At 45.9% G+C, this 20,026-nt stretch overlaps 1 protein-coding gene across 2 annotated transcripts in view; it reads left to right on the top strand.

The window, feature by feature from the left end:
* The window catches only part of MFGE8 (milk fat globule EGF and factor V/VIII domain containing), a 96,136-nt gene that overhangs the window by 7,019 nt on the left and 69,091 nt on the right, over nucleotides 1–20,026 (top strand). For both annotated transcript variants that reach the window (XM_075345943.1, XM_075345944.1), the window contains exons 2-3: nucleotides 16,866–16,988; nucleotides 18,847–18,978. In XM_075345943.1, the coding sequence (XP_075202058.1) occupies nucleotides 16,866–16,988; nucleotides 18,847–18,978 (255 nt within the window). The remainder of the gene's footprint in view (nucleotides 1–16,865; nucleotides 16,989–18,846; nucleotides 18,979–20,026) is intronic.

Consider the following 20,026-nt stretch of genomic DNA (forward strand, 5'->3'; position numbering starts at 1 on the left):
GCAGCAGAGGAGATGGGAGGTGATGCGATCGCAAGAATTTCGGGCTTAGTACCAGCTGATAATACAAAGCTGGCCCTAACTCCATTATTACCCAGCGTGCCACCACCATCAGGGCCACTGGACGAGCCGGGTAAATAATGCTTCTATGAATGTACCATTTTCTGGGGCGACTGGGGGCTGCAATTCGCAGCGGGGGAGGCCCAAACAGCTGAGAATGCCAGCCCCCTGCTGCCTGGTTTTACCTGGCTGGCCATCAAAATATGGCGGGAGCCCACACAATTTTTTTTTTTTTTTTTTTTTAATATTTATTTAAATAATTAAAAAAATACTGGGCTTCTCAGAATTTTGTTTGCCAGCCAAGATTAAGCCAGCGGGGGTTGGCAGCCCGTAGCCGTCTGCTTTATCTGCGGTGAGAATCAAAAATGCTGACGAGCGCTTTGTCATTTTTTTTTTAATGATTTATTTATTTTTACAGTACTGTGATGTCGGGCAATGACAGACCCGACACAGAGAATGGGCATCACCCGAGTGCAGTCCGATGTTTCACACACTCCCATAGACTTGTATGGGTGCGAGTGATGAGAGACTTGCAGACAATTGCAGCATGTTGTGATTTCACCCCCCCCCCCCCCTCCCCTTAGTTTAATTATGGCTGAGTAAAAACTGGCTGATCTGAACTGCAGCATTGTCTTACGGGAGGCCGAGTGCAATGGGAGATTTTCTCTCACTGCACTCGTGTTAGTCACACTGGGGGGGGGGGTGTTTGCCTCATCTTTTGATGCATTTTTTCAATTGCCATGCGATAGGAAAAACACCGTAAAAAAACGCAGAAACAATTGACAGTTGTTTGGTGCGGTTCTCTTCTGCACCAAAATCTGCAACGGGTGCAGAGCGCTTCAGGGCTCTCAGACTTTGTTGGGATGCGTTTTTCCATCCAGATTGAATAAAATCTGCAAGAAAAAAAAAATCACATGAAAAAGACGCAGCCTAAGTGGAATCCTCCTCCTTTTTGCACCTGTTGCCTTTACCACACCACCAGTAGTCATTGCTCTGATTCCTAGTCCTGCATCCCTGCTAGCACAGTACAGATACAGTCACAGATCAGTCCTACTAAGCGGAGGGTCCTCTGCTGGACCTGATGGAGCCAGATGTTGTCAATTGTATTCAGGAGCAAGTTGAATCCTTAATCTTTAAATTATGTTATCTGTGATACATCACCTAATGACATGGCTATTCTCCAAATTTGTCACATGGGTAAATCAAGCGCTTCGAAAGGTTTTGGGCCAGTTTGCAGCTCTCTAGAGCACACCATTCTCTACTTCCTTGCAAAAAAGTGTAAAACAAAGGCAAATACAAATTTTCTTCAGTAAACCACTAAAGAGACATACAATTTCTGCCCATAGCTCGGATATGTCATCATATCGGAAGAAAACAAAGCTCTTCGTCACACACAGTTATACCAAATAGACGCCGGCGAAGCTGGGTATGATAATAGAGCGGATGTGGGGCGGAGGGGAGCGCATGTCAACAGTGTCCAAAATATGTGAAAGATGAGTCGCGTTCCGGAAGTAAAGAAGTTCAGTTACAAACAGAGAGTGACGCGTACAATCCTTGGGAAAGGAAAGGTGTGCGTCTTCTAAATTGCCTGCAGGAGCTGTCAGTTCTGAACACTACAAGAAGACACCACTGAGCTAAAGTCTCGAATTTCCAAAGCAAGGAGAAAGTAGGAGACAACTATTCATTGGAAACATACAAGAGGCAAAACCACCTAGCACATTGCAAAATTTGGCTAGACATCCTATCACATCCACCGCATAGTCAGGATTTGGCACCTTCAGACTTCCATCTCTTTTGACCAATAACAGATGGAGTATGAGCAACATTTTGCAGACAATGATGATGCTATGACAGGGTTAAAAAGAAACAAACAAAAACCCTAATTAATAAAACAATGTTTTATCACATTCCATTCGCTCCGATTTTCATGATGTGTATCTTAGGCCTTACAGTGTAAATTTGGTGCCCTCTAAATAACTCACCACACAACCATTAATGTCTATACCTCTGGCAGCAAAAGTGAGTACATTCCTAAGTGAAAATGCCCAAATTGTGCCCAAAGTGTCAATATTTTGTGTGGCCACCATTATTTCCATACACTACCTGAACTCTCTTGGGTATGGAGTTTACCAGAGCTTCACAGGAGCCATTGGAGTCCTGTTCCATCCTCTATGATGACATCACAGCTCTGGTGGATGTTAGAGACCTTGCGCTGCTCCGCCTTGTGATCGAAGAGGCCCCAGAGATGCTCAATAGTGATTAGGTCTGTTGACATGTTTTGTTAGTCCAGCACCTTTAGGCTAGGTTCGCACACTGCGTCTTTTTGACGCTGCGTTTTTGTGCGTTTTTGGCCGCTAAAAACGCACAAAAACGCACCTGCGTCGAAGAAACGCATAAAAAAACGCATGCGTTTTTGCCGCGATTTGGTGCGTTTTTGGCTGCGTTTTGCTGCGTTTTTGATCTTTGCGTTTTGCTGCGTTTTTCAAATGCATTGCATGGGCGGAAAACGCAGAAAAACGCAGGAAAGAACTGACATGTCCATTTTTTTTTTTTTAACTCAAAAACGCAGGTAAAAAAACAGATGTGTGCGGACAGCAAAAATGAAAACTCATAGACTTTGCTGGGGAAGCAAAGTCCTGCGGTTTTGAGGCCAAAAACGCACCCGAAAAACGCGCAAAAATGCCGCGAAAAACGCACTGTGCGCACATAGCCTTATCCTCTGTTTCAACAGCAAGTCAGTGGTTTGTCTTGGAGGTGTATATAGTGTCATTGTAATACTGCTCTGCAGCCCAGTTTCCAAGGGAAGGAATCCTGCTCTGCTTCAGTATGTCACAGTATAAGTTGCCATTCATGTTTCCCTCAATGAACTTTAGCTCCCCACAGCCGGCAGCACTCCTGCAGCCCCAAACCATGGCACTCCTACCACCATGCTTGACTGTAGGCAAGACACACTTGACTTTGTACTACTCTCCTGGTTGCTGCCACACATGCTTAACACCATCTTAACCAAATAAGTTTATCTTGGTCTCATCATACCACAGGACATGGTTCCAGTAATCAGTGTTCGAAGCCTGCTTGTGTTCATCAAACTGCTTCCTTCCGGGATGACAGCCATGCAGACCAAATTGATGCAGTGTATAGTCTGAGCACTGATAAGCTGACCCCACGATCCCCCCCCGCCCCTTTTAAAGGGAATCTGTCAGCAGGATTTGCTATGTAATTTAAAGGGAACCTGTCACCACTTTTTCAGCCTATAAACTGCGGCCACCACCAGTGAGCTCTTATATACAGCATTCTAACATGCTGTATATAAGAGCCCAGGCCACTGTCTAAAACAAAAAAAACACTTTATAATACTCACCTAACGGTCGTGCTGCAGTGGATTCTAGTCAGGGGTTTCTGTTCTCCGGTGCTAGCGCCGCCTCTTCGTCCTCCTTCTTCTGGACCCTGTGTGCATGACGCGTCTACGTCATTCACACTCTCCGGTCCTGCGCAGGCGCACTACAATACTTTGATCTGCCCTGCTCAGGGAAGATCAAATTGCGCCTGCGCAGGACCTCACTGCCGGCACGTGTGCATGACGTGGGACGTGTCGTGCACCGCGGCTACAGAAGAAGGACAACAAAGATGGCTGAAAGAGGCGGCGCCGGCACCAGAGAACGAAGACGCCCATCTGACTAGAGTCCACCGCAGCGCGACCGTTAGGTGAGTATTATAAAGTGTTTTTTACATTCTACACAGCGGCCTGAGCTCTTATATACAGCATGTTAGAATGCTGTATATAAGAGCTCACTGGTGGTGGCTGCAGCTTATAGGCCGAAAAAGTGGTGACAGGTTCCCTTTAAGGACAGCGTGCTGTAGGATTTAATAATAATAATAATAATAATAATAACCAACTGTCCTTCTCTTATCAGACTCCATGCTGCTGTTTACTTATGCTGCTTTCACACTACGTTTTTTTAACATGCGTCCTGAACGTTTTTTTAACGCAAAAACGGATCCAGTGCAAATGCGTTTTCATTTCAATGCATTTGCAATGGACTCGTGTCAACATGCGTTCACATGCGTTTGCGTGCGTTATAGTAAGGATCCAGCGACTTGCAGTTTTTTAACTTTTTTCAAAAACGCTACTTGTAGCGTTTTTGAGCTGTGTCCAAATACTGCAAATTGCTGGATCCTGACTGTACTGCACGCAAACGCATGTGAACGCTGGCATGCTGATAGACAGGATCCTGCTTGCTCTACTGAGCATGCCCAGAAACCAGCCTGGTGTGATCAGTCTCTCTCTCTCCCCCTCCCGAGAGCTGCGGAGTCTCGTAACAAAGGTAAATATCAGGTAACTTGCTTGGATACCCGATGTTTACCTTGATTACGTGTGCAGGGAGCCCGGCTCCTAGCAGCTGCAGACGCTCGTAACCAAGGTAAATATCGGGTATCCAAGCAAATTACCTGATGTTTACCTTGGTTACGAGCCTCCGCAGCTGTCAGATGCCGGCTCCCAGTCTCACGTTCAGTTCCCCTCACTCCCGAACACATGACTCCAATGCATGCACATAAACTTAAAGTGACAGGATCCTGCAAAATAACACATGCGTTTGCATGCCCTTTTCTCTGTAAAAACAGGATCCGCTTTTGCAGCAAAAAACGTTCATGACACATGCTAAAATAAAGTGTGAAAGCAGCCTTAGACTAAAGTCTATCACTTGGTGATATCATTTCTGTGACTAGCTGGCTCATGCCATGTTGTCCAATATGACCCCTCACTGTCAATGTACAATCTCCATTGAGAGCCTGGTGGGAGGGGCCATCTCTGAGCTCTGCTGCTTTGCTAAATCTAAAACCTCTGATTATAACGCTATGTTCACACGCTGCATGTTTGTGGTGACCACAAAGATGCACGTTTTTGGTCCCAAAAAACGCTCTCTTGGCATGCATTTTTTGCAACATTTTTGCCCAGTGCGTTTTTCAAGTCAAATCTATTCACTGGAAGGGCTCAAAACTGCTGGCAAAACGCAGAAAGAATTGACATGCTGCATCTTTGTGGTCACCACAAAAGCGCAGCCAAACAAAAAGCTGCAACGTGCGGACAGCAAACATGAAATCTCATAAAATTTTCTGGGGAAGGAAATGCATACAGATTTGGAACCAAAACTGCACCCAAAAAAATTGTGCAAAAACGCAGCGTGCGCACAAGGTCTAAAAGAAATGCTGCAGCCAGTAAATTAAGTAATACATTGTTGGATTCAGTGTTTGTCTACATTATGCTGCTCTCAGATGAGGTAGCACAAATCTGCTGACAGATTCCCTTAAACCTCTGCAGCAATGCTGGCAGTACTCACATGTTTATTTTGAGAAGACAACCTCTGGATATGAAGTTGAGTGCATGCACTCGACTCCTTTAGTCGACCATGGCGAGATCTGTTCTGAGTGGAACCTGTCTTGTTATACTGCTGTATGGTCTTGGCCATCGTGCTGCAGCTCAGTTTCAGGGTGCTGACAGTCTTCTTAGGCCCTGTGCCCACGGGACAAAATTCATGTGCATTTTGCTGCAGAAAACCTGCGGATTTTCTGTATTTTCCAGACAAATCCGCAAGTACAGGCACTTCCCATGTTATCCTATGGGATTTGAGGAGTGGTGTTTCAATGCTGCGGAATTTGCACCTGCGAGAAATGCTCCCCCTCAGATCCTGACAGTGATGTTCAACCAAGATTTATAACATGGGTTTGAAGGACAATGAAATAACTTACAGCGCACAACTGCATTTCCCAAGAAACATGCTTACTCTTTATAAATGTCCTCTTCTTTCTCTGGAGAACACAGCTGGACCTTGAAATGACAGAAAACAATTGGCCATCTATAGTAGACAGTGCACCCTTTATGTGCCTGGCGGAGAAGCCTCGGCTTTACAGAATGCATTACAGCTAATGTTATTTAGACGCCCTTAATTATTTCACCATATACAATCTGTTCTGGCCATGTTCACACGTAATAGCGATTAAACAGTGAACAATTTACACATTTTACATATTCAGTTGCTCTCTGTGGGCTAATCAAACTGATAACAGCTGGCCACACCGATATTTATATTAAAGGGAATCTGTCACCAGGTTTTTACCACCTAATCTGAGAGCAGCATAAGGCTGCTTTCACACATCCGGTTTGTGCTGAGCGGCACAATCCGGCTCAAAGACCTATGCAACAGATGCGGCGAAAAAAACTGATCCGTTGCATAAGTTTTTCCATGCGGCCCGTCCGTTTTTTGACGGATGCGGCTTGATACTGAGCATGCACAGTGCAAAAAAACCCGCATCCGGCGTCCATAGGATTGCATTGTGAATCGCGCCGGATACGGCGCGATGCGGTTTTTTTGCCGCACCAAAAAACGTGCCAGGCAACAATCCATCCGGCCGCCGCATGGGCTAAACATGCCGCATCCGGCAACACACAATACGGCGCTAATGCAAGTCTATGCGGGAAAAAAAACGCAACCGGCGGCAAAAAAAAAAAACGGTTGCGTCTTTTTCTGCAGAGTGCCGTATTGTGCCACACGGGAAAAACCGGATGTGTGAAAGCAGCCTAATGTAGAGACCAAGATATTGATTCCAGGAGAGCATAACTGGGCTGCTTGCTGTAGTTTTGATAATATCCTCCAGGTAATTAGGTGATTTTATTATAGGACTGATAATTCTGCTTCCAGGTAGTCCTCCATAATTATAAGCCCTTTACAACCTCACCCTCAGTACATGGACAGGAAACTGCTGGGATTATACAGAGCTCAGCATTCAGAGAACTGCAGGAGATAATACCAAGATTGCCTGTCACTTTCATAAAATCAGTTAAGTAAATGACAAATCAATGGAATCAGGGTCTCTGCCCCTACATTATGCTGTTCTTAGATGGAGTAACAAAACCTTGTGACAGATTCCCTTTACACAGCAAAATCTCAAAAACTGAAGTGTCAGATCTTCACCTTTTTGATCATATCTTTTAGAAGTAAACCCTAAGGTAAGCTAATATCAGAGGCGTACATAGAAATCATGGGGCTCAATAGCAGAAGTCTTAATTGCCCCCCCACCTAAAAAAAAAAAATGTAAATATAGTGGGGTCATAAAGGAGCAAATCCCAAACCCATTCCATGCAATTTTCCTCTTATTGACGCTCCATAGTGTTCCCACGCATTAAGATATCCCTTCGATTGGACCATAAGGTATGATGCCAACAAAGTGCCCCCCACACACCGTATGATAACCCCACTGAATTCCTACACAATAACCTCCACAGGCAATTTGATGACTCTACAGTAACCTCTGCCCTGGCAAAGTACGATATCCTTAACAAAGTATAATGATCGTTATGGTCCTCCACGCAATGTAATGACCCCCGCTAGCCCTCCAAACCGTATAAAGGCCAACATCGGATTAAAAATAAACAAAATGCCACAACTCGTTCCTCCTACTGCTCCAATCTCTACAGCGTGTAGCGTGCACAAATCTGTAGAGCGGACGCAATGTAGTGATGTCATCGCACCCTCTGCACTGAGACATCGGAGGTCAGACGCACAGGGTGATGGAGGAGTGAATGGCTCCCAGTTCTATCATTGCTTTCAACATTATTTGCATCCAGGATGCCGATACAGTTGAAAATGCGATACCAGGCGGAGGAGACCCCATAGTGATCATGTGGTCTGCTGCTATTAGTGGTACACCATTGGCATAATTATAAAAAGGCTCCTTACCTGACGACTTATTCTGCCAATGTGGCGCCCTGGACAAGCCAGGTCGTCACAGGTACTACAGCAACACACCCCACACCCCGGTTAGGCACACCAGTCACACACACACATCCTTGTTGCCTCCCTCCAGGGGCTGATGTCCACACCAGGTGGGGTGGAGCCAGGCGGTTGGCTCCACCCACCGAGGGGTTCACAGTCCTGGAAGCGTGAAAGGAGCAGTTAGCTCGGGCAGAGCTAGACAACAGGAAGGGAAAGTGAAGTGGAAGGAGAAAGTGGTAGTGGAGGAGCAGACTGACCGTGTCCAGGTACGTGGCCCGGGCACATACAGCAAGGTTGGCAGATGGTGGTGACCGTCTGCAGGAGAGGCCGATTGACGCACAACCGTAAGGACCGGGGATGGGCGGTGGCCCGCCGGTACCGGACCGGGGAGCGAAGAGAAGCCAGCACCATCCGGCAGGGCTTACGGACCCCGACCAGGCTTGGAGTCGCCGTTAAACCGGTCAAATCCGTCAGCGACGGGAACCTCCGGGGTTCCTCAGCAGCAAAGACCCGACTGAAGGCAACCGCTCAACCGTGAAGGGAAATACAGCTACCGCCACAGCTAGAGTTCCCAGGGCCAGAGCCTGCGGGCAAAAAGGGACTCCTCTGGCAAATACACCGCTGGGGATTGGGTTACCGGTGGGAAGCCATCGGAGCTGACAACACAACACAGGTGCAGGGAGAGACAGTCACCGCCAACCTACCGGCAGTGACCATCGCAGCCGGCTGCGGGACCCGTCCATCCAGCCGTTTGTTTTACCAGAGACTCCGTCTACGTCATTGGCTGAGTGAGTACCATTGTGCCGTCTGGCACCGCGCTGCCCCCCCGCGACCCTGCACTTAGCCAAACCCCGCTATCTACCTTACAGTCACCATCATCGGGCTCCGGGACCACCAAATCCCCCTACCCACGGAGAGGAGAGAAAACATCTCGGCTGCTCCCTGTCATCGCTCCCGGGATCCCCGTCCAGAGCAGCGGTGGTGTCCCAACCTCACCACAACCGTGGGTGGCGTCACGGACAACATCCCCAAACCCAAACCATCCCCCTTTTCACTCACGGGCGAGGAGCGCCGCTCGGGTTCCCGGATCCGGCCCACCGCTCGAACCACTGAGCAGCAGCAGCAGCGCCGGACCAGAGTGTTGGCGAGCGCAGTGCCCCGCCGCCCGCGACACCAATATATCAGGGTTGTAGAGTCGGAGCTTGATGCGGGTGGCGCCATAGTCAGTAGAAATGTTTCTATTCCAGTTTTTAAAGTATGTGTTAATATTAATGTATTAATTTTCATAGGAATTTAGACAAGTTTAGAAATGTTAGTAATCTAATCTTAAAAAAGCAGTGGTGTTGCTATCTTACTACAGTAAGTTTTCATTGTTGCTTACTGAACAGTTATGAAGGAGTCAGAGACAGAACTTATGTGACCAACACATCTCTGCAAAATCTGTTAGAATATGTATGTTTGTAGTGGGATTCGAAAACAGTCTTAGGCCATCTAATTTTTATAGCGGGCTTATCTTCTTGCCCCCCATAGACATTAGCTTGCCTTTTCTCCTACCAGGAGGCTCCCATACATATTAGATGGCCTGTCTTCCTGCCGGAAGGCTCCCATACAAATTAGATGGCCTGTCTTCCTGCCGGAAGGCTCCCATACAAATTAGATGGCCTGTCTTCCTGCCGGGAAACCCCCATACACATTAGATGGCCTGTCTTCCTGCCGGGAGGCCCCCATACACATTAATGACCTGTCTTCCTGCCGAGAGGCCGCCATACACATTAGATGGCCTGTCTTCTTGCCGGGAGGCCGCCATACACATTAGATGGCCTGTCTTCTTGCCGAGAGGCCGCCATACACATTAGATGGCCTGTCTTCTTGCCGAGAGGCCGCCATACACATTAGATGGCCTGTCTTCTTGCCGAGAGGCCGCCATACACATTAGATGGCCTGTTTTCCTGCCGGGAGGCCCCGATACACATTAGATGGCCTGTCTTCTTGCCGGGAGGCCCCGATACACATTAGATGGCCTGTCTTCCTGCCGAGAGGCCGCCATACACATTAGATGGTCTGTCTTCTTGCCGGGAGGCTCCCATACACATTAGATGGCCTGTCTTCCTGCCGAGAGGCCGCCATACACATTAGATGGCCTGTCTTCTTGCCGGGAGGCTCCCATACACATTAGATGGTCTGTCTTCCTGGCGGGAGGCTCCCATACACATTAGATGGTCTGTCTTCCTGGCGAGAGGCTCCCATACACATTAGATGGTCTGTCTTCCTGGCGAGAGGCTCCCATACACATTAGATGGTCTGTCTTCCTGGCGAGAGGCTCCCATACACATTTGATGACCTGTCTTCCTGCCAGGAGGCCCCCATACACATTAGATGGCCTTTCTTCCTGCCGGGAAGCCCCCATACATATTAGATGGTCGAAATCAGTGGTTCAGAATACTTTTTATCTAATATATATGCTAACTTTTTGTTCATGACACTTAATCTGACCAAAAAAAATAATTTTCTCTATGTCCTGCTTAAGAGACTTCACTCAAATGATTCTTCAAAAGAGATGATGATTAGCAGTCAAAAAAAATATGACCGATGCTCTTTCAAACTGGTAATGCCCCTTGCTGTTTACCACATTTGGCAGGAACATGTGCTTCAAATACAGTCATATGAAAGAGCCTATAATTCCAGAAAGGCTTATTTGTGTCAACAAGATGACTCCTCTAATTAGAGGAACCCACGATTAGAGCATAGCAAACAGGACATATCTGTATTAGTAACGACAGCCGGTGGTGGAGCAGCATGTGACACTTGGAGAGGAGGACCTCTAAAGTGACTCATAACGGAGTATGAGAGGAGCTTTGAGCGACAGTGATCTAAAATAATGTACACTGAACACTTTTTGCTAGAGGCTTTTCTGAAATTGCTGCATTTGAGCACATTACATTTAGGTAAAGAGGGGCCGATTTATTAAGACTGGGGCTCTGCACACTCGCGCTACACAAGTCTTGCTGGAGCAGAAGAGACCCCAAATTCTTTAAGAGCACACGTGATATTTCTGGCGTAAAAGAAAAAACCCACACTATTTTATATGAATTGGACAAGCGAGTGTGACCGCGCCCTGGCTCCACCCATTTTGGCGGAACAGATCCAAAGCCGTGTGATAACGCTAAAAGTCGCAGCATTTTTTTGGAGTAAAACATAAGCTGCAATTGTTCACATTTATTTTTTGTTTGCCACTTTTGTGGCGTAAAACCTTTAATAAATCTTCTCCAGTGTTTGTGCACTTTGGTACATGGTAGCTGGATACAGCAAAGGGATATTGGCAGATGGGGCGGATGTCCTGTAATGTATTGCTAGTATTGTCACCTTTTGGTCACCAGCCAGCATGCTTTTATATAGTGTATATAATTTCTAGTCCTTTTAGATGTCATTTATCTCACCACTTTCGTAATGATAGTGTGTGTATATATGTGTGTGTATATGGATAGAGAGAGATGTGTATATATATATTTACTAGTGTATATACTCCATGTATAATGTGACATGTTGACAAGATTTTCTATCATGTGTTCAGTTGGTAATCTAATAAGCTTTACACCGATAAATCCCTTGCAAGGTCTTTACAATTGGAAGTGATCCAGAAAGTACAATCTGAATCCCTTTTTTAGGACTCTAATATAAGCCCCAATGTAGCCACTGACAGTAGGCTAAAATGTGATGTGCACATAGCGTAAAGGGTGCTTTACACACTGCACCATCGCTAGCGATCTCTTTAGTGATGTAACATGCCAGATCGCACATACGATTTGCCGAGATCGCACATATGATCGGCGCTTTAAAAAAAAAAATTACCTATGTGCGATCTCGGCAAATCTTATCTGCGATCTGGCGTGTCACATTGCTAACGATGTCGCAGCGTGTAAAGCACCCTAAAGGCTCATTTTATGTCCAGTTGTCTTTCGCAATGAAGCTAGTGATATATAAAGTACACTTTGATTTCTGCTTTGCATCTGTTTTATTAGAGATGTTTCTAAACCATTCTAGTATTCTGGACATGTGCGGTGATGAAACCTGGATCTCTTAGCAGATGACCTAACAGATCATGAAACGTTCAGTGTTGTAAGGGGTTGTCTAATATTCGGACAACCTTTTCTCAATTCCATATGTTTCGCCTTTTATAAAATAACACTAAGGGGTACTTTGCACGTTGCGACATCGCTAGCATCGGCTAGCGATGCCGAGCGCGATAGTACCCGCCCCCATCGCACATGCGATATCTTGTGATAGCTGCCGTAGCGAACATTATCGCTACGGCAGCTTCACACGCACTTACCTGCCCTGCGACGTTGCTCTGGCCGGCAAACCGCCTCCTTCCTAAGGGGGCAGGTCGTGCGGCGTCACAGCGACGGCAGGCGGCCAATAGAAGCGGAGGGGCGGAGATGAGCGGGACGTAACATCCCGCCCACCTCCTTCCTTCCGCATAGTCGGTGGAGGCAGGTAAGGAGATGTTCCTCGCTCCTGTGGCTTCACTCACAGCGATGTGTGCTGCCGGAGGAACAACATCGTATCTCCTATTGGTGCGACATTATGAAAATGACCGACACTACACAGATCACCGATTTTCGACGCTTTTGCGCTCGTTTATTGGCGAATCTAAGCTTTACACGTTGCGATGTCGTTACCGGTGCCGGATGTGCGTCACTTTCGATTTGAGCCCGACGATATCTCAGTAGCGATGTCGCAGCGTGCAAAGTACCCCTAAGGCTATGTGCCAACGTTGCGTTCTGTCCCTGCAGAAATTTCTGCAGCGATTTGAACAGCACACGTGCGCTTCAAATCGCTGCAGAAACAGTGCGTACTGAAAAGCCGATTTCATGTGCTCTGGATGCAGCCCCTCCCATAGACAGAGCGGGATCTGCATCCAAAGCGCATGAAAAAAGTGACATTTTGCTTTTTAGAGCGCAGCGATTCGGCAGCAGCTGAAGCGCTGTGTTCTAATACGCCACGTGGGCATGGATTAGGCACAATCTTCATAGATTGTGCTGGGGACGCAGGACGCATGCAGTTACGCTGCAGTGCAGATCGCAGCGTAACTGCATGCAAATATGCCACGTGGGCACATAGCCTTATACTCTCTCTCCCGGTGATTGAGTAACAGTGTTTAGTCACATGAGTTTTGCAGCCAATCAGTCTTCCCGCCTTTGGACAATTCACTTACATTCACAGGTATTAAGCGCTGCTGATCTCACTGTGATGTGTCTGAAGGTGGGAAGAATGAAGCAGCCACTGATTATCCACAAAACTCACGTGACTTAAGTTGTTACACAATCACCAGGGGAGAGCGTGCATACACCGGAGGGGAGTAAAAGTGTTGTTTTATAAAGGGCAAACATGGATTGAGTGGACAACCCCTTAAAAAAAGAAAAAAGACCAATTATTATCCATGTTTTTGTGGATGAACACAAAAAACATTGGAAATCTCTAAGTGACACATGAACATTGCCCATGATGACTTGTTATATACTGTTTTTTCCAGTCTGTTTTCAATGTTCCAAATCATTTGAGTACTCTCCTTCCATTGACATTGAACACGCTGCGATCCAGTATGGGTGGACGTCATAACTCTCCTTTTATCTAATTCTAGCATGAGGCTATTAGTTATGCAATCTGTGAGATGGGAAAGATGCGGTTTGTCCCTCCATTTATTTATCCAGTTGTTATTTACACAGTTTTATGTTCATCATTTGCTCCCGTGTCACTGTCCTCGAGGTCATTTCCTAACTCCACTTCATTTTTAGTTTCTAGACTAATCAATCAGTTGAATTCTGTAAACGTATATGACAAATAGAAATGTCTGTGGACTATAATCGGATGTCCTGCATCTGTGACTTTGGGTGATGGGGGTTAGGTGGAAAGCCCCCACCACTGAAATTGCAAACGCGCGGCAAGCATTACATAAGGGACTCCACTAGAGCTTTGTGCACATTTAATCAGCGTGTGAGGCCGCCTGGGAACAGAATTGTCTCTACATATTCATTTATTATCTATATAGTGCTAACCAGTTTCTATATTTTCTGCACTGTGCATTGGGTGGTGTGGTTACCTCCAAGGCCTTGCAGCTTTCTTGCCCGTCTTTCCAACACTGTTTTGTAAAGCACCATTCCAGCAGCATTTTTTTTTTTTTTTTGAGCTGGAGTGGTGCTTTAAATCTAAGTGCCCTGCCCCCGTTCTTATACTCTCTGGTGGATTCATCCTTTTTTTTTTTTTTTTTTTGGTATTGCTCTGGTCAGTGGCGTAACTACCGCGGTCGCAGCGGTCGCGATCGCGACCGGGCCCGGAAGGTTAGGGGCCCGGCGACCGCCAGGCAGATCAGCAGCCAGCTCCTGTCAGTGTGAGAGGAGCTGCGCTGATCTGTCACAGACCTCGCGGCCGCTATTTGACCCGCTGCCGCCGCCGACACCGTGCCCCCCTGCCTGATGTCAGCGGCGGCACCGGGGCCCCCTACCTGGTGTCAGCGGCTGCGGCATCTCCCCCGTCACCGTGCACAGTAATGATGAAGCATAGCGCGGCCGGTGCATCACCATTCTCCCCCTGTGCGATGACGTCACTCCCGAGCGACTGCTGTGCTGAGTGCACAGAGTGCAGGACAGGAGGACGCCGACCGCAGCACCGGGAGAACGAGCAGCGGGGAAGACAGCAGCGGTGGAAGGAAGAGAGAAGGTGAGTACTTGTTTTTTTTTTTTTTAATATAAGTGAGTAAACGGTGGCCAGAGGCTTGGGAAGGCAGTTCTGGGGAAGCTGCATTATTATACATGGAAGCCTGGCGAGGCTGCTTTATACATGGAGGTCTGAGGAGGCTGCATTATATATGGAGGCCTGGGGTGGCTGCATTATTATACATGGAGGCCTGGAGATACTGCATTATACATGGAGGCCTGGAGATACTGCATTATACATGGAGGCCTGAGGAGGCTGGGTGCATTGTTATACATGGAGGCCTGGAGAGTCTGGCTGCTATATTATACATGGAGACCTGAGGAGGCTGGGTGCATTGTTATACATGGAGGCCTGGAGAGGCTGCATTATTATATATGGGGGTCTGGGAGGGCTGCATAATACAAAATGAAGGACACCTTATACATGTAATATAGGGGTTCCTTATGCATGGAGGAGTATGGGGCTGCATAATGCAATATGAAGTTTTATGGGGTTGCGTTATAATACATATAGGACTATGGGGGCTACATTATAATATATGGAGGACACCTTATACATGGACTATGGGGGTGCATTATAAAACATTGGGGACTATGTGGTGCAGTGTAATATATGGAGAACTATGGGGTGAATTATAATATATGGAGAACTATGAGAAATTCATTATAATAATTGGAGGGCTACTTTATACATGGAGGATTATGGGGGTGCATTATAATATATGGAGGCCTATGTGGTGCAGTATAATACATGGAGAACTATGGGGTGAAATATAATACATAGAGAACTATGAGAAATTCAAGATAATAATTGAAGGGCTACTTTATACATGGAGGATTATGGGGGTGCATTATAATATATGGAGGACTATGGGGTGCAGTATTTTATATATTGAGTACTATGGGGTGAATTATAATGCATGGAGAACTATGGGAAATGCATTATAATACATGGAGGACTATGGAAGTGTATTCTAATATATGAAGGGTTATGTGGGACCCTTTATACTATTTGGAAGGCTATGTGGGTGCCATTATTGTATTTGGAGAACTATATACAAGGGGGGACAAAGATACAAGCAGGGGATGGGAACGTTTTGTGCTGAGGGAAAAAGGCTCTTTTCCCTCAGCACCCAGCTTTCCCATGCTCTGCTATACATCTTCTCTCAGCACCCAGCATTCCCATGCTCTGCTATACATCATGTCTCAGCACCCAGCTTTCCCATGCTCTGATATGGGAAAGCTGGGTGCTGAGGGAAAGATGTATAGCAGAGCATGGGGAAGCAGTGTGCCGAGGACAAGATGGATATCAGAAAATAGGAAAGCTGGGTGCTGATAGAGGGATTTCAGATCATGGGAAATCTGGGTGCTGTGGGTAAGAGCCAAGTGTCAGCATCATTATCCTGTACCCCGAGTGTCAGTGTCATTATCCTGTACCCTAAATGTCGATGTACGTGGAGGGGGGGGGCCAGGTCTGAACTTTGCACCGGGGCCCATCAAACTCTAGTTACGCCCCTGGCTCTGGTCCTGCGGTGCCATCTTGTGATCATAACTTTTGACTGTCCGGAAGTCAGAACTTGTATCACAAGCTCCCAATGCAAGTCTATAAGAGTCCGAACGAAGCACTCATAGACTTACATTAAGTTGTAACCTCTGGTGTGCTCCATGAAACACTGGAGCTGCCAGCTGTTCTGGGAGCTTCTGAGACCGACTGGAGCGACGCTTGGAAAAGATGAAGCTGCCGTAAATTGAGTATAAGACTGGGCAGGAACTTCACCTCTAAACCATGCCATCTGTATTAATGACTTCCTTATGATGGGTAATCTATCCATATTACATGGTGTCACCGGGGGAGAAGTATTGTAATGGCTGTGTACGTACTGTGTAAGTGTGTCCTGTGTGTAGGGATATGTGCATTTCATATCCTCTGCTGCGTTTCTCCCTTATTTTGGTGTTGTGTTAATATGCAATTGCTCAGTACAGTGCCACGACTTATAGAAGTAGAAAGACGTGTTTACCTTTATAGCAGATCTATCCTAAGATTTCATGATCTTGGAGAAATGCAAAAAACAAAATTCAGTCGTGTGTGTGAGTGTGTGAGTGTGTGAGTGTGTGAGTGTGTGAGTGTGTGAGTGTGTGAGTGTGTGAGTGTGTGAGTGTGTGAGTGTGTGTTGATATAAAAGAAGTACACTGGGCCTACGAGACGCATAGAGCTATGTGGTGTGTGTATTATACAAGCAGCGTGCACACAAAAGCCTATATCAATAGTGTTGCTATGTCTATGTGTGTGTTGATTTTCTTGTGGTTTGTTCTTTATTTTTAGGCGAGCTTTGTGAGACAAACGTATGTCTGAATGGAGGAACCTGTTTTGTCAGTGCAAGTAAAGATCACTTCTGTATCTGCCCTGATGGCTTTGCTGGAACAGATTGCAACATGACGGAGAAAGGTAACAGCTGATGTAGCAATAGAGCCGGTGTTCGGAAACATTAGTGACATAATTAGAGGGGGTTTCCATGTCCTGATAACCATCTTAAGTGTCATTTTGTTCAATGTGTTCACAGTATTCCCCTTTTTTTAGCTTCTCACTTACAAGTGTCATTTCATACTGCAGAAATGTCCACACCGGTGTACTACATTCCTAGGAAACCTAGCAGTGTCTTCTCCGCCCGTGCTGGCTTCTCCCCGCTCCGCACCTTTAACCCTGCCTTCAGCTTTCTAAGCTTTCATAACTTCAGTGGTGACATCCGGCACAGAGCCCTGGGGAGCCGAGAGCTATGGATGCCGACTATAATAGAGTGAAGTGCGCTAAGCTCTGCCAATTAGAATCAGTGCCACATCACTATATCCATTAAATTGTAAAAAGTCTATCGCTGATTTTGGCTCAGCCTTGGGGAAAAACCCTAAAACCCCCCCCCAAATAACTTATATACCTAACGGAGTTATCCGGGCCATTTTTTGTTTTCTTCTTTACATGCAGATTAATTACCCGCCTGATCTGCCCACTGACTATCTTTACTGGTTCAGGCAGTGACTCTCCTACTTCATTTCACCTCCCCTAAACAGAGCATCGCCTTCTCTTCTGGCCTGCTCTGTCGATGGAGCCTAACTGCCAACAAAATGCTGATTGACAGGTAATGAGGAGTCTGCTTTCAATCAGCCTGACGTAGACAGTGACACCCCATCGACAGAGCGGAGCAGAAAACAATAAGCTGCGCTGTTGACCAGACATTAACTGAAGCAGAAGAATCGTCTGCAGGAGCGTTCTGTGACCACTATGAGCCATCAGAAAACAGCGCCAGGTAGAACAGGCACATAAACAAAAAAATAAGCCAGATCATAAATTTGTATCACACTGTGGCCATTTCACAGAGAAAACCCAAGAATAAAACACAGTGAGCATAAACCCTATAGTGCCATAGTAGTATGTGTAATTAATGTGTAAATAATATAGGTACTTGGTTTACACTGTTTGATCAAAAAACGTAAAAGCTATCCCACTACGACTGGGTACACCTTGTCACGGTGGGATGGCTTTTACACTCATTGATTAAATAGTACTTACTTTTTAAAGGGTATATACTCATTTTGTGTCCTGTGTTTTTTTTTTGTTTTTTTTCTTTCTTTCTTTTTTTTTTTTTTTCTTGGGTCTTGTCTAGAACAGGCAGGTAGTTTGGAACTAACTGCCCGGAATTTCTTCGCCTCATAGGCATTAATAAGAAAAGTCCTGGATAACACCTTTAATGTCATTGCTGTTTATTTGACTGATCGCGTGGGGAAGGTGGCGCTCACTGTCATACACAATGTTTGGTAATTCAGGTGCAGTTAAGGGGATTTTTCCAAACCGCACATATATCACGGAGTGGAATTTCAAAGCTTTTTAATGACCGGTAACTAGTTAACCTATGGACTCGCCTTTGACTTTGCAGATCTGAAGCAGTATATATATGAGACTGTATATGAGGCATCACAGATATGCCGCCTAGAAAATAATAATTGTATTAATTTATATAGCGCTATTAATTCCACAGCGCTTTACATACATTGGCAACACTGTCCCCATTGGGGCTCACAATCTTTGGAGTGTGGGAGGAAACCGGAGAACCCGGAGGAAACCCACACAAACACTGGGAGAACATACAAACTCCTTGCAGATGGTGTCCTTGGTAGGATTTGAACCCAGGACCCCAGCGCTGCACGGCTGCAGTGCTAACCACTGAGCCACCGTGCCACCCTCGAAATTCAGAACTTTTTTTTATATACTAATACCTTTAGTACTTTTTATTATTTTACTGTGTTTCTCTTAGGTCCTTGCCATCCAAATCCCTGCCACAACAATGGGGAGTGCCAGGAGCTGTCCCACACCCGCAGAGGTGACACCTTTGCTCAGTATTCGTGCAAATGTCTTGCTGGCTACTTTGGAGAGAACTGTGAAAACAGTGAGTAGCAAGGCATAGAGATTTCCTGCATATATTTTAGTACACGGTTTCAGTAACATATTGTACTTTTTTGGGGTATGTTTATACAATCAGGAGTTGTTGATTTTTCTCTGTACAGTGCTAATATTCCATACTGTCTGCAATATACTTTTATTTGTTATGCGGAATCGGCACAAAAAGAGCTGTAAATTGACCACATTTATATTGTGCGCATGCGCTGGGACAGCCGAAGTAGAAGCTCAAGTGTCAGCTTTCGACCTCCGCTTTGGATGTTTCTTAGAAGACTCCTTAGACTCTCCTTTTGATGATGTGTTATTGTACAGAGCAGACAAACGCAGTAAACTCTAGTGAATGAGGTTGTTTTCCAGATGGATGTGCATGCGCTGCTATTACTGACATGAAAATTGCATGTTACTTGTTAGTATATTCTAAGGACATCCTAAAAACCTTGTTTTGGCTTTTTAAAAAAGGAACAAAAGCAGCGGAAAAGAACACAGTGCCTTCCTGTAAACCAGATTTTTGTGTTACTTGTGGTATGAAAGTATTTTTGGAGTCCAGATATAAACAGGCTGGGAAATAGAATCGTATGACTCATGACATAAAGCTTTCCGGAAATAAGGCCAGTCTGGATTTCTGAGCTCTGTGTGCCTCTTTCTGTGTTAGTGAACACTGGAGCTGATTCTTCGGTGCCCACCTGTGTTTTTCGCTGTTTAAACTTTGGGTTACAAACATGTCTTTTAATAAAAATGGATTCTTGTGTAATTGCTCACATATGAAGTCTCAGTAGAGGCATGTATTTTAGATGAGTTGTCCCTGCGGAGCAAACTTCCTCCCGTGTGACAGTTAATTTCACCCCTTGATGAAGTTAATTGTCAGGGTCCTGCTGCTGTTAATTCATTTGCATTTTATTTCATTAAATAAGTATTCAATCACCTACCAACAAGCAAGAATTCTGGCTCTCACAGACTTATTAGGCCCCTTTCAGATGTCCGTGTTTAATCAGGTACAAGCCACACACACACACGTGTCACGCGTGTGACATCTGTGT

This window comes from Anomaloglossus baeobatrachus, chromosome 4 (genome assembly GCF_048569485.1).
Source record: "Anomaloglossus baeobatrachus isolate aAnoBae1 chromosome 4, aAnoBae1.hap1, whole genome shotgun sequence".
NCBI lineage: Eukaryota > Metazoa > Chordata > Amphibia > Anura > Aromobatidae > Anomaloglossus > Anomaloglossus baeobatrachus.